Source organism: Periplaneta americana, chromosome 1, assembly GCF_040183065.1.
Source record: "Periplaneta americana isolate PAMFEO1 chromosome 1, P.americana_PAMFEO1_priV1, whole genome shotgun sequence".
NCBI lineage: Eukaryota > Metazoa > Arthropoda > Insecta > Blattodea > Blattidae > Periplaneta > Periplaneta americana.
Genome location: NC_091117.1, coordinates 166,097,174 through 166,111,416, shown reverse-complemented (window position 1 = coordinate 166,111,416; position 14,243 = coordinate 166,097,174). Strand labels below are relative to the sequence as shown.

Below are 14,243 nucleotides of genomic sequence, written 5' to 3'. Positions count from 1 at the left end.
AACATGATTATCTAAATAAGCACATTTTGTCCATAATAAATATATTGCATTAAAATGCATTAAAATTCATGTTTCAACCGAAAACAATAAACATGATACATACATTTTATTTCAAATTAAACTTATTCTATGTTCTGAGGCTCCTCCCGAGCTGAAGTCCTCATATTATTTACTTATTTAAGTCAGTGTTCCTTTTGCGTTTTCCTCTCCTTTGATGTCGAGGCTGTAGCAATTAACATGGAATTCGCTTTAAAAGGATATTCAGGTCTTCGATGAAGTCTAATGTATGATTTAGGAAGTGTGGCGATGGTTTTACACACTGCTCTACACAGCAAACATCCGCATCATAACAGTGGCACTGATATCGTTCTCCATTTATAAGAAAGTCAGAATAGCGGTACAGTCCCCATCAGTAACCTGTAGCAAGTTATGATTAAAGATAGGAAGTTGTACCAAAACATAGATTTCAGGTTGTGTGCAGCCACGCACATAGATCATCAAGGCTCTATTGCCCTAGTCTGCTGTGTATGCTATACTCTGTTCACATAAATAACTCGCAGTTTATCCGCAACTGTGGATGGATGACTTTCGTAACTACATTACAACAATATGCAGGGTAGAGAAGAAGTTTCATTACGTGCTAACGTTTGCAGGAGAGTTGTGCAGTTTAGTGAGAGGTTTTTAACAAAGCGAAATTTAAATCTCCCAATCACACGAAGTTGCGTGCAAAACTTCTAGATTTCTGGTAGTCATACAAGCCTATCAGCAAGTGGAGATAGATATTATGTGGAAATTATGACACAGGGCACTGTGTTATATACAATTTATATGGAATACTTTTCTATGCATGGGGAATACAACAATCAAGAGAAACATTTAACTTCAAAATTTGACTCAAAATAGACATAATTTTTTGCTTTCTCGAGCTATGTCACTCTGCTGCAGTCCAGAAATATAGAAATGACTGACGCTGCAAGATGTAAAAGAATAATTGTTGTTCAAATTTTATATATATATATATATATATATATATATATATATGCCAACCCGCAGAAGTCCTAATAGTCATTAAAGCAAAAAATGAAAAGTGCTCTTGAATTGAATTATGAGTTTAATGTGATACGCCATCCTACAAAATGTACTATTATATTCATAAAACTGTTGTTCACTTGGTGATACATTAAGGAATACTGGATCATATTTCAGATTTGCTCCAGTTTATCTTCTGTCGTAGAACGAACCTTTTGAGGGTACGAAGATTATTTTTCTGAACATACTGCAGAAAGGAATATTTATGATAAACTGAAAATGTAAATTATTAATTGCAACAAGACTAGATACATATTATTACGTATTGTGTTCATTGTTCTTATATGTACATGGGTAAATTATTTTTTATTGAATATTATGAAGAATGTACTTGCCAATTATTGTTTTCTACATAATGTTAATTGTTCATTTTATTTCTGATTGTAAGGCACAAAGATAAGTTTGGTTACCACCCGATTGTACATGTTTGTTGAGCTGGTTTGTTGACGTTTAGAGGTGAGTTACTACTGTTCATACGGTAGAAATATAGTCCAAGCTCAAACAACTTTAATAGTTTAGGTACCAACATCCTAGCTCTGGTTATGATATCGGAAAAAATGACACTGTTGTAGAGCAATATACTGTCAAGTTAATTGTCTGCAGACTAACATATAAAAACCATTAATATGTGTAGGCCTATTAGAAGCATATTAAGTTCAAGACTACCTCAGCATATCGGTATTGAATTACACATACTTTACCTACTTTATGTGGAGATAAATATTCAGGCCCATATAGAGAACTTTCATCAGAATGCCATGAAACTCTGAAAGAATTAACAGAACCCTTCAAGGATACCAAGGGTATGTGATAAAAGCTTCTTTCTTCGATATTAGCGACTTGTTAGGTGTTGCCGACGTCTCTAAATAATTTATACAAACTTTCTTTAAGTAGGTGATATTTTAACCGGCATGGAATTATTCACTTTAGTTACTCCACAGTTCGATTAGTTCGATTAATTAAAATATGTCTCAGTGAAACGTACTGCAGGGTCCGTATAGGTCAGTTTCTGTCATATGTGTTTCCAATTCACTGTGGGCTAAAGCAAAGAGATGCACTATCACCTTTACTTTTTAACTCTGCTGTAGAGTATGCCATTAGGAAAGTTCAGGATAGCAGAGAGGGTTTAGAATTGAACGGGTTACATCAGCTTCTTGTCTATGCGGATGACGTGAATATGTTAGGAGAAAATCCACAAACGATTAGGAAAAATACGGGAATTTTACTTGAAGCAAGTAAAGAGATCGGTTTGGGAGTAAATCCCGAAAAGACTAAGTACATGATTATGTCTCGTGACCAGAATATTGTACGAAATGGAAATATAAAAATTGGAAATTCATCCTTTGAAGAGATGGAAAAATTGAAATACCTGGGAGCAGCAGCAACAAATATAACTGATACTCGGGAGGAAATTAAACACAGAATAAATATGGGAAATGCCTGTTATTATTCGGTTGAGAAGCTTTTATCATCTAGTCTGCTGTCAAAAAATCTGAAAGTTAGAAATTATAAAACAGTTATATTACCGGTTGTTCTTTAAGGTTGTGAAACTTGGACTCTCACTATGAGCGAGGAACATAGGTTAAGGGTGTTTGAGAATAAGGTGCTTAGAAAAATATTTGGTGCTAAGAGGGATGAAGTTACAGGAGAATGGAGAAAGTTACACAACACAGAACTGCACGCATTGTATTCTTCACCCGACATAATTAGGAACATTAAATCCAGACGTCTGAGATGGGCAGGGTATGTAGCACGTATGGGCGAATCTATAAATGCATATAGAGTGTTAGTTGGGAGGCCGGAGGGAAATAGACCTTCTGGGAGACCGAGACGTACATGGGAAGGTATTATTAAAATAAATTTTAGAGAGGTGGGATATAATGATAGAGGCTGGATTAATCTTGCTCAGAATAGGGACAGATGGCGGGCTTATGTGAGGGCGGCAATGAACCTGCCAGTTCCTTAAAGGCCAGTAAGTAAGTTACCCTACTGCGCCTGCGATACAAATTATTATAATTTACTTAGAATGTAAGAGTCAACAGTATGACAACGTTTGCGATAATTAAAAAATTACACATTTCCTTTCCTTTTCTATTCATAGGAGATGATATTCAAGAAGAAATAGAAGAATATAGTTCCGGATCGAGGATCATTGGAGGACGAGATGCATATCCTGGGGAAGTCCCTTTCCAGGTAAGTTTTGTTTCAAACTACGGCGTTGTATTATGCTAATCACACCACTTTGTACCGCACCAAATTCGTAATGTGCTGAATACCCCCGCAGTAGTTCTAGTCAATAAGCTGATGGCTTCATACCACAGAAGTTCGGAATTTTATCCTGACGGATCATATAAAATATGTGGATAAACTAAAAATGCTTCCGATTTCCTTGCCATTTCACTACTAATTCTCTTTCGTCATAATTATAACCATTATGTCTCCGCTGACCTCTGAGGTTAAAAGGGAACTTAATTACCAGTTAATTTTAGACTCGGCCGTTGAAAAATGGAAGTCCATTTTGAAGCACAATTTTTAATGAATCTCACATGGAATTTAACCGATATCTTATTTGATTTGAAATAATGTTAGTGAAATATGAAGTGATCTTAAAGAGTTAATAATAAAAGTAGGAAATTATGTACTGGAAGAAAGATGCTCTACGAAAAACAAAAGAGGCCTTGCAGTCTGTAATGATAAACTACAAAGTCTAATGAATGACAAGAAAATAACATATTTAAAAAGGAAATGAGAAGAACCGAGAGAACAGGAACAAATATACAGAGTGTTTCCGTAAAAGTGTGCCAAAATTAAACTGATATAGGGAACTTGGAATCTGCGATGTCACATTAAGCATAGATGAGTTTAACATATCTATCGCTATCGCATTTGTTTCTTTGTTTGCCAAAATTTCAAACTGCATATTCTTTACGATACTATAAAACATGCTTTGCGATCGTCATCTGTTTGCAGCATAGACAGTCAACTCAAAATGGTGGCTCCATTCAAACGTTTTGGTGAAGCTAATATTAGTGAAATAGAATTTCAGTAAGTCAATTAATATTTTATTGTATTAGAGTACTTTATTTCTTCTAATATTTACATACTTTCTTCTAATCGCGTAATAGTCAATTAAATCCCACTCGAGTTTTGATTTTCTCTAGATAAATCAAAATCTCTAGTGAGATTACTATTGACAAAATAGGAACACAAAGACAAAATTGGTACGAATATTTATTGGGCATGACAGATAATAGGATTCCCAAAATATTTTTATCTACACAGCAGTAGAATTTAGAAGACATGGCAGATCACTGTTTGACTATTGCGACGTAATACTTACAGACTTGACAACTGACCTTTCGAACAAGCTCCAGCGTGTGCACAATGTGTGTATCAGATTCATCAGCAATGCTCACAGATTTGACCACATTACACCCTCGTTCAAATCTTTATCCTGGCTGCAACTTAGTAACCGTAGAACACTTCATTCGCTCTCTCTTCTGTTTCGAGTTCTCCACACTTCTACTCAAAATTATCTTCGTTCCCGGTTTAACTACTTATCCTCCAATCACAATCTAAACACCAGGTCACAGGAGAGCCAAATCCTAGCAATTCCTGCCCATAGAACATCCCACTATTCATTCTCTTTTACTGTCTCAGTCCCCCGTGAATGGAATTCTCTACCTCAGAAGATTAGGGGCTGCCAGACAATGACCACTTTCAAGAAAAGGCTAAACGATTTCTTAGGGGCGCAGTCAAATTGAAGTTATAATTGTGATCGAGTTTAATAATTTAATTTAATTTAGGTATGACATTATTATTATTATTATTATTATTATTATTATTATTATTATTACATAATTATTTTATTGGTGTTGTGAAGATGAAAAGAATTTTCATTGTATTATATTAATTATGTATTATATTGTCTTGAATTGTAGTATTATATTGCTCTGAATTGTATTGTATTGTATTAATTACGTTATATTCATAGCATTGTAGTAATTTTCTATCATACTGGTTGAGTGGAAGAGAAGGCCGAATGGCCTTAACTCTGCCAGTTAAAATAAACCATTATTATTATTATTATTATTATTATTATTATTATTATTATATAAATGGAAGAACAAATTCTCTTCAAATCGGAACAGGTCTGAGAGGCCTCAGCCTTTATAACGATGATGATGATGATGATGATGATGATGATGATGATGACGACGACGACTTAGTGAAACATGAGATAGAGAAGGTGGTTGCAGAAGAGATTTCCCCCAAATATTTCAGATTATCAAGTCGCTTTCGTGCCAATGTTACTATAATATTCTTGCAGTGTTACCTCTTCTGCTCATATGCTTCAAAAGGGATGTAAATAAATAAGTGCATTACAGTATTAACGACGTCTCTGAGGGCTTCAATAAAGTAACTTTGATTAAAACATGTGTAAACCAGACAGAAATGTAAAAGCAATCAAAATTGCGAAATATGTTCCGTCTAATAACATCAATACCAAGTGAGGTTTGCAACCCACTACATATTTAAAGTAGATTATGTTTTAATGAACGAACGTTTTCAGCCTTATTGGGTCATCTTCGGGTTAACATGGCGTGTATGAACGTAGAAACCAGGTAGCGGATTGTAAACCTCACTTGTTATTAGACGGAATATACCTCACAATTTTGATTGCTTTTATATCAATCTGATTTATCTGAAAATATGTCTTTGAAACAGACAGAAATAGTTGATAGCAACTTGCAGAACCGTAATTTGTTGGGACGTGAGCTTGTCATAGTTGACATGAGTCGCAGACGAGGTGGAGTAGGAAAATTTGAAATTAATATCGCTGTAATTGTCAATATATTGAACGGCAACTCTATATCGGATGACAGTCATTTCTGCTCAAATTACATTTTGTTGTCTATGCAGGCAGTTGATATTATAACCGCCAATTTGGAGAAACATAATTTTTTTGCGGTTCGTCTATCACAAAAATTAGCTTTCGCTTCTGCATTATACTCGTACATCTGTCAAACTGTAATGCCAATGACATTTCGAGTAAACAAAGTTTGTTAATTCAGATAGTGAACCGAAATATGTATTACATTTCTGTGGAGAAGATAAAACATAATGTTACTACTGATAATGCGAATTATGTATTATTTATAGGCCTATTGAAGTATTTCAAGGAAATATAACGCTACTCATAATGAATACTCTACAAAATTATCACAGCAGCAATAATAATAATAGTGTTAGCAGAGATATACAATATGCGACTCAGAACTAGCATGCTAGTCACCCACGTGGCCCGGGTTCATTCTTCTGTTTGCTGTTGATGAGATTTGCAGTGAACAAATGAGACTTCAGAGGGTCTTTTTTATCGAAATACTCTCTTTTCACTCAATTTCCTCTAACAATCTCCAACTTTCCTTCGGTCCATCGCTATAGAGTAACGGTTAGTATGCCTGACCGTGAAACAAGCGGACATGGGTTCAAATCATGGTTGGGACAAGTTACTTAGTTGAGATTCTCAGTCGTGGAACCGCGGCCCTTTGGGAGGCCAAAAAGCAGTTAAGGAATGAAATTGGTGAAATTGTTATTTTATAAATTTTTAAGCTAGAGACTTATTTTTTGTATGCAGTAACCTCTTGTTGTTAGTATTAATGCCCTCCAAGCTTCATTATTAACAATTTAGAAATACTTTCCGAGTTATTACACAGTCTTTCAATTTTTCGATTTTTTTAATGTATCTATTCCCACAAAATATAAGTTACAGTCCTGAGAAAAACTGCATAGCACCTTTGATATACATATCAAAGGTAGTCGGCCCAGGAGAGAGTCAGGCCCACGCGATGGATTGGCGAGCAGATGCGGTACCAACGTAACTACGACAGCGGATTTTTATATTCTATTTTTACTTTCATATTGTATTTTATATATTATATTATACCTTCATCATTATCCTTGTATTGTTTATAATTCATTTTGTATGCACTGTAACATGTGTTGGTATTTTATTTGTATTATACAGCGTGATTCACGAAGATTGTGCAATACTCTAGGATGTGAATTCCGACATCATTATGATGAAAAAAGTTCGTATGTACATGTGTCCGATTTTGAATAGTTTCGAATAAAATCACGTTTCTTTCTTCCGTAACACGCATTATTGTGAACTTATCTCTCTCTGGATGTCTGGAGCTGTATATGTTACAGTACAGCTGATAGCAGCGACACAAAATCTTGTGACATCTGGGTCACGGTTAGAGATAACTCAACGCCGGTACAACTTATCTACCTAGCATCCGAACAACGGAAGTTAGAGAGTGCAGCGCGTGCAGTTCACACTCGGGCGGCTACGTGTATTGCTGCAGAAGGTGGGGTCTTTGAAAATAGGCTTTAATACAGATTTTTCAGATCTATAACAATTTGAATGTTCTTTAATGAATTTATAATATACCCAGTACCATTACTGTAAATAATTTAAATGCTTAAACCTTATAATATCTACGTTTATGTTTAACATTCAGGAGGGCGTAAGTCACTCATAAAAATATATGACATATGTTTATATGAACTTTTTTCATCAGAAAGATGCCAGAAATCACATCCTAGAATATTGCACAATCTTCATGAATCAGCCTATATAAGTATTATAACTGAACTGCATTTGAAGGTTTCGTAACAACAAATGTGTCTCAGTGAAACGTACAGCAGAATCCGTATAGTTTAGTTTCTGTCAGATGCGTTTCCCATTCACTGTGGGCTAAAGCAAGGAGATGCACTATCACCTTTACTTTTTAACTTTGCTCTAGAGTATGCCATTAGGAAAGTCCAGGATAACAGAGAGAGTTTGGAATTGAACAGTTTACATCAGCTGCTTGTCTATGCGGATGACGTGAATATGTTAGGAGAAAATCCACAAACGATTAGGGAAAACACGGGAATTTTACTTGAAGCAAGTAAAGAGATAGGTTTGGAAGTAAATTCCGAAAATACAAAGTATATGATTATGTCTCGTGACCAGAATATTGTACGAAATGTAAATATAAAAATTGGAAATTTATCCATTGAAGAGGTAGAAAAATTCAAATATCTGGGAGCAACAGTAACAAATATAAATTATATTCGGGAGGAAATTAAACACAGAATAAATATGGGAAATGCCTGTTATTTTTCGGTTGAGAAGCTTTTATCATCCAGTCTGCTGTCAAAAAATCTGAAAGCTAGAATTTATAAAACAGTTATATTACCGGTTGTTCTGTATGATTGTGAAACTTGGACTCTCACTTTGAGAGAGGTGTTTGAGAATAAGGTGCTTAGGAAAATATTTGAGGCTAAGAGGGATGAAGTTACAGGAGAATGGAGAAAGTTCACAACGCAGAACTGCACTCATTGTATTCTTCACCTGACATAATTAGGAACATTAAATCCAGACGTTTGAGATGGGCAGGACATGTAGCACGTATGGGCGAATCTAGAAATGTATGTAGAGTGTTAGTTGGGAGACCGGAGGAAAAATGACCTTTGGGGATGCCGAGACGTAGATGGGAGGATAATATTAAAATGTATTTGAGGGAGGTGGGATATGATGATAGAGACTGGATTAATCTTGCTCAGGATAGGGACCTATGGCGGGCTTATGTGAGGGCGGCAATGAACCTCCGGGTTCCTTAAAAGCCAGTTAAGTAAAGTAAGTAACTGAACTGCAACCGAGCACGAGCTTTGCTCCTTCAGGTGTACTAATTTTATACATTATCTTTATAATCGAAAGAAATAAATTATAAATTATTAAATTATATAATTTAATAGCAGGGTCATAATTCGAATATTTAATGTGTACAGTAAGATACCTGAAAGCCAGTAATTCTTTTTTCAGTTTCCGGATAATTATTTTACTGTTTTTTTAATGGCTACTTTATCTGTAGTTTTGTGAACCATACTTTACAAAACAGTAATTAAAATTAATTCTTCATATCGATAGAAATCCGAAATCGTATTTTAGTTTTCTTCTCAGTTATTTACGTGATTTAAAGGTAAATATAAGACGATTTCTATTCTAAGTCTCTTATTCATTTCCAGGTATCCATTCAGAGGAAGTACTACTTCGGGAATGGATCTTTCCACTGGTGCGGTGGAACCATCATTGACAGTGAACACATCATCACAGCAGCACACTGTTTGTCTGGGTAGGAACTCGAGTCAGTCTGGCGCTCTGGCGTCTTCTAAGAAAGTTAGGGATAGGGATTTCTAATATTTCATGAAAAATCTACAAATATTATGAAGTTAGATCCACTCTCTTTTTTCCTTTTTCCCGCTCATCATGTCATTTTTATACCTCTCCTTAATTTTCAACGTGGAGTTAATTGGCTATGAATTTTATAAAATTATTTATATAAACTATCGTGGCTACATACTAGATACTAGAGATGAACAACGATCGAGAAAGCAAGACTAACAGCGCCCGCAAAGCCGAAAACCCGCACGACAATGTTGTATACGTCGCGTCATTGACGTAAAGACTGCTTGTGAGTGCTTCGAGACGTCGAGATTGATCGGTCCCAAACGTCAAGCAGCCTTGAATCGTCACAGTTGTTTATACCTGACTGAACTTTTATCTAATTTGTTAACTTTTATATATGTATAAACAAGCAAGTGTCCCGCGCCGTGGCGTCGTGGTCTAAGGCATCTTCCCTAGGACCCGCGTTACGGAATGCGCGCTAGTTCGGGTCCTCATGGGGGAAGAAATTTTCTCATGAAATTTCGGCCAGTGTATGGGACCGGTGCCCATCCAGCATCGTGATGCATTTGGAGAGCAACGATAGGTAGCGAAATCCGGTTGCGAAAGCCAGCTATAACGGCTGGGGGTCATCGGGCTAACCACACGATACCTCCATTCTGGTTGGATGATCGTCCACCTCTGCATCGGCATGTGGGCGTGAGAATCCTGATCGGGTCTCAACTCAGCCTTCCAGAGCCAGAATCACTGATCACAATTCTCACCCTCGTTCCCTCCATCGTCTTATTTGAACTGACGGTCTCTGGAGACCTAGAATACAGCATTAGGAGGACCTGAGAAGCGGCAAGCAACCAGGGCCTGTTCGAATCTGAGTATCAGGATCCATCTCTAGCTCATCTATACCAGAAGTGCACCGATATCCTGACTATATTTCAGGCTCTTACATACACAAGGATCCTACCTTCCATCCCTACATATATCCAAATTTCAGAATTGGTTGACGGGGATGAACTCTGCTTCTGGCTAGCTTGGGAATAAACGCGACGGATGTTGCCATCAATCACTAAATCACTTATATTCAGAATGAGGATGGCAAACATGTTTATCCCAACCTATCTCTATTACTATTTTGTAGCTGGCTGTTTGCCTTCAAAAGCCATAATTTTAGATTTTTGTGTTGGAATTTTCAAGTTATAAATTTGATAATATCTTGTAGCTGGACCACTGCTCATTGAAGACCATGTTCCGAAGTTTAGAGGACGACTTGATCGTCAGCAAATAAAACTGTTTTTAAAACTGTTTGTTTAAACAAAATGTCTACTTAAATGTCTATGCCATTGATTTATAGCAGCGTCTATATATATATATATATATATATATATATATATATATATATATATATATATATATATAAAATAATTGTAGACATTAGGCAATCCTGACGTACTCCTCAATTTATTATTATTATTAATCAATAACCAAAAATGTAATTAAAAATAGGCTTAAGGACTTTACTAATAGACTGTAGTATATTATACACACTATTTAAAGGGTGTAATTGATATTTTGTTATTGAAGTGTTGTATCAGTGAAGAAGTGTGTTGTGTCAGTGAAGAGTGAAGTGTGCTGTGTCAGTGAAGTGTGTTTTGTAAGTGAAGTGTGTTTCAGTCAGTGAAGGTTTATAGTTTATAGTGGCAGTGCAAAGTATTTGAACATTGAAATGTTAGTGAAATCAGGATGGAATCAGTGAAATGTGTCGCAGTTCCAGTGCAGTGAGTGAGTTGTCAGCGAAATGAGTGTAATGCTGAAAGGTACTTGTGCAGGTATGAACATATCATACTCGTGGTTTAGTTCGAACTTAGGGCTAAGATACAAATTATATTTACTTTAAATGTTATTTTAAGTGATCGTGCTTTATTTAATTTAGGATGCTCCCTATTATTATTATTATTATTATTATTATTATTATTATTAATTTATTATTAATTGTATTTTTTATTAATTGTCATTATTGAGTGTAATTAGTTACCACTGCCACCGGGTATATACCAATTTGCAGTGTGAATAAATAAATACATATATACATTATTATTATTATTATTACTATTATTATTATTATTATTATTATTATTATCATTATATTAAAATTAATAATTAAATTTAATTATAAAAATTACGGGGCACCAGATTTGAACCAAGGAACTCTAGACGTATAATCTAATGTTATATCACTGACAATGAGCTATAACATCTCTTTGTATGTATTTATTTACACTGCAAGTGGGCAAGCACCCGGTGGCAGTGGTATATACAATATAAACAATACACAATAAAATGATAAGCAATACACAATAAAATTACAATACATAATACAATTTTACAACACATATACAATTTTATACACAATACAATAAGAATACACAATACAATTTAACACAATAATAATAAAACATAAATAAAATACCTAATTTTACAATACAACCTACATAATTATGTATAGATCCTACATAAGTTTCAATAGTCTTTCACTTTACTCTCATCTCATTCCCTGTAGTGGGACTATGACGCATTTCACTGACACTTTAGCACACATTTCACTGACACTATAGAACACATTTCATTGACGCTATAAATTATCACTCATCGGAACTGTTCACTGCACTGTAAAACCATAACTTCACTGACTCACCTCGCTTCACTGATACAACAGTTCAAGTAAGTCAAATAATTACATCCTTATGCATACTTATAAACAGAACTACATTTAAACTAAACATTTCTAGTCTAAGGCCCCCTCTTACACGCTATTTTTAAATAATTATAATTCAAACCAAGGAAGTAAACTCGTCAGGCTAGATAAATACATGTCACCTTAAAAAATTAAATGTTGAATGTCACCTTAATTTTAATTTGCACTTTATACACAACTTTTTAAGTTATTCTTGAATCTCCTTAAGGAAGGACAGCCCTCAAAGACCGCTGCAGGTAGGTCATTCCAATCATTTATAGTTCTATTTAAAAATGAGAATTTACCTACATCCGTTTTCTGTTTCCTACATTTGATTTTAAAATCATGATAGTTCCTACCATAGTACGTTGGCTCCTACCATAGTACGTTGGCTTTGTTGTAATACACTAATCACAGTGAGCGCAGTCAAGAAGTCGTGAAAATTTCTCTATATACCAGCACGAACGAACGATTGTCTAAAAATAGTGTACGTTACACATAAAAACGTTAAAAAGTATTTAATTTTGTCCGTAGACTTGCTTCTTTCGACCTACGGCCTCGTTTCGCTAACATTCCTACTCGGAAAATAATCCTGCAACTTTGCCTGGAAGATCGCTTGGTAGTTTTAATCCTGGATATTTTTTGTTATTGGAGCTATTTAGAAAAGGTATTTTCAAACACACCTACGTCAATTTAACAGTTGCGGGAATCCATACACGTAGTCAGAGCCACTGTTTACAGCACTGAACAAAGGCTGATACTAATACTAGAAGAAGACAGTAAATACATACAATATATATGATATTTTTAATAAACTCTGTTTGTTTGAATACAAGCAGATTTTTTTCAAAAGGTTTCATAATTAATGAAAATATCTGATTTTGAAATCTCTTTTACTTTTAAAAAACTCTTGTTTAATTATTATATTTGTATTTCATTTAATGTTTCCACAGACTACTTTGTAGTCGGCATACCTTGTGCATGCACTCTTGCAGTACGAGAAATATTATTTTAATTCCAGCGCTATTGCTCATGTGTGTGATGGAAGGGAGCTCAGATTCAAGACGTGGCTCAAATGTCAGACTTTACAGCCATCAACAACCCATCGCAGAATTTGCTAATGATCAATTAAAAATAAAAATACCGTTTCACTGGTTAACCATATAATACATATTACATTTTACGACAAAGCTTTGAATGAAAACCCGAACATTAATGACCTTGTACTTATTGTGTGTGTCTAGAATCAATAATGGCTATCGCGTGCTGTACGAGATTATTATTCACCAAATTAAATGTAAGTAAAATTTATTACAAATAATCTAAAAGTACGACATCATCATCATCATCATCATCATCATCATCATCATCATCATCAACTTTAGGGATTAGGCCTTTCGACCTGTTCCGTCGTCTCAAAGAAACTGGTCCATCCATCTCTTCAAAGATCATCTTCTCTCTCTTCTCCCTTTAGGCTTATATTGTAAGATCTTTTTAGGAATGCGGTAATCTGGCATCCGTGACATATGATCATAATAATTTTCTTGATAGTCTTTTATTTTATTACTTTAATTAAGTATGTTCAATTCTTCTCTTATTGCCTCGTTATATTATCTGACCTTCCATAACCAGCAACCGCTCTCAAGAATCTCATTTCTGACACTTCTATTTTCTGTTTTTGATTTTTTGTAAGAGCCTAGCATTCTCAGCCATAAAGAAGAGCTGGAACTGCTAAGACTTTATACAATTTTAAAATCGTATTTTTTCGTGTTTTGATTAAAGGGTAATTACTTCTAATTGTTTCGCATATTTGATTAAAACTATGCAATTTTGTTTGTAGGTCTAGGTCTATTGTGTTGTCGATTTCACAACCTAAATATTTAAAATTTGTAATTTGTTCTATTATACCAGGCTATTATTGATTAGAATTTGACTCCGCAGTTCAGTTTTACCCTAAAAAATTAAAATTTTTGTTTTTGTTGAAGATATAGTTGCATTATAACTTGAGGCTATGTTTTGTACATCATATACTAATTTCTGGCGACTGTCTTCTGATGTAGCTAATAATACACTATCTACCAAAAAGTAATTGGGCACTGTTTTTGCCCTTCAGAACCTCGTGGTACCACCTCTTGTTGCTATAACAGCAGCCACCCTGTCAGGCATTCTCTCCACTAGTTCGTGTAAGAT

General features: G+C 34.9%; 1 protein-coding gene across 1 annotated transcript in view; it reads left to right on the top strand.

Annotated features, from left to right (window-relative positions):
* The window catches only part of LOC138703428 (trypsin-1-like), a 35,974-nt gene that overhangs the window by 4,664 nt on the left and 17,067 nt on the right, over positions 1 to 14,243 (top strand). The window contains exons 2-3 of the mRNA XM_069831284.1: positions 3,191 to 3,282; positions 9,169 to 9,275. Of these exons, the coding sequence (XP_069687385.1) occupies positions 3,191 to 3,282; positions 9,169 to 9,275 (199 nt within the window). The remainder of the gene's footprint in view (positions 1 to 3,190; positions 3,283 to 9,168; positions 9,276 to 14,243) is intronic.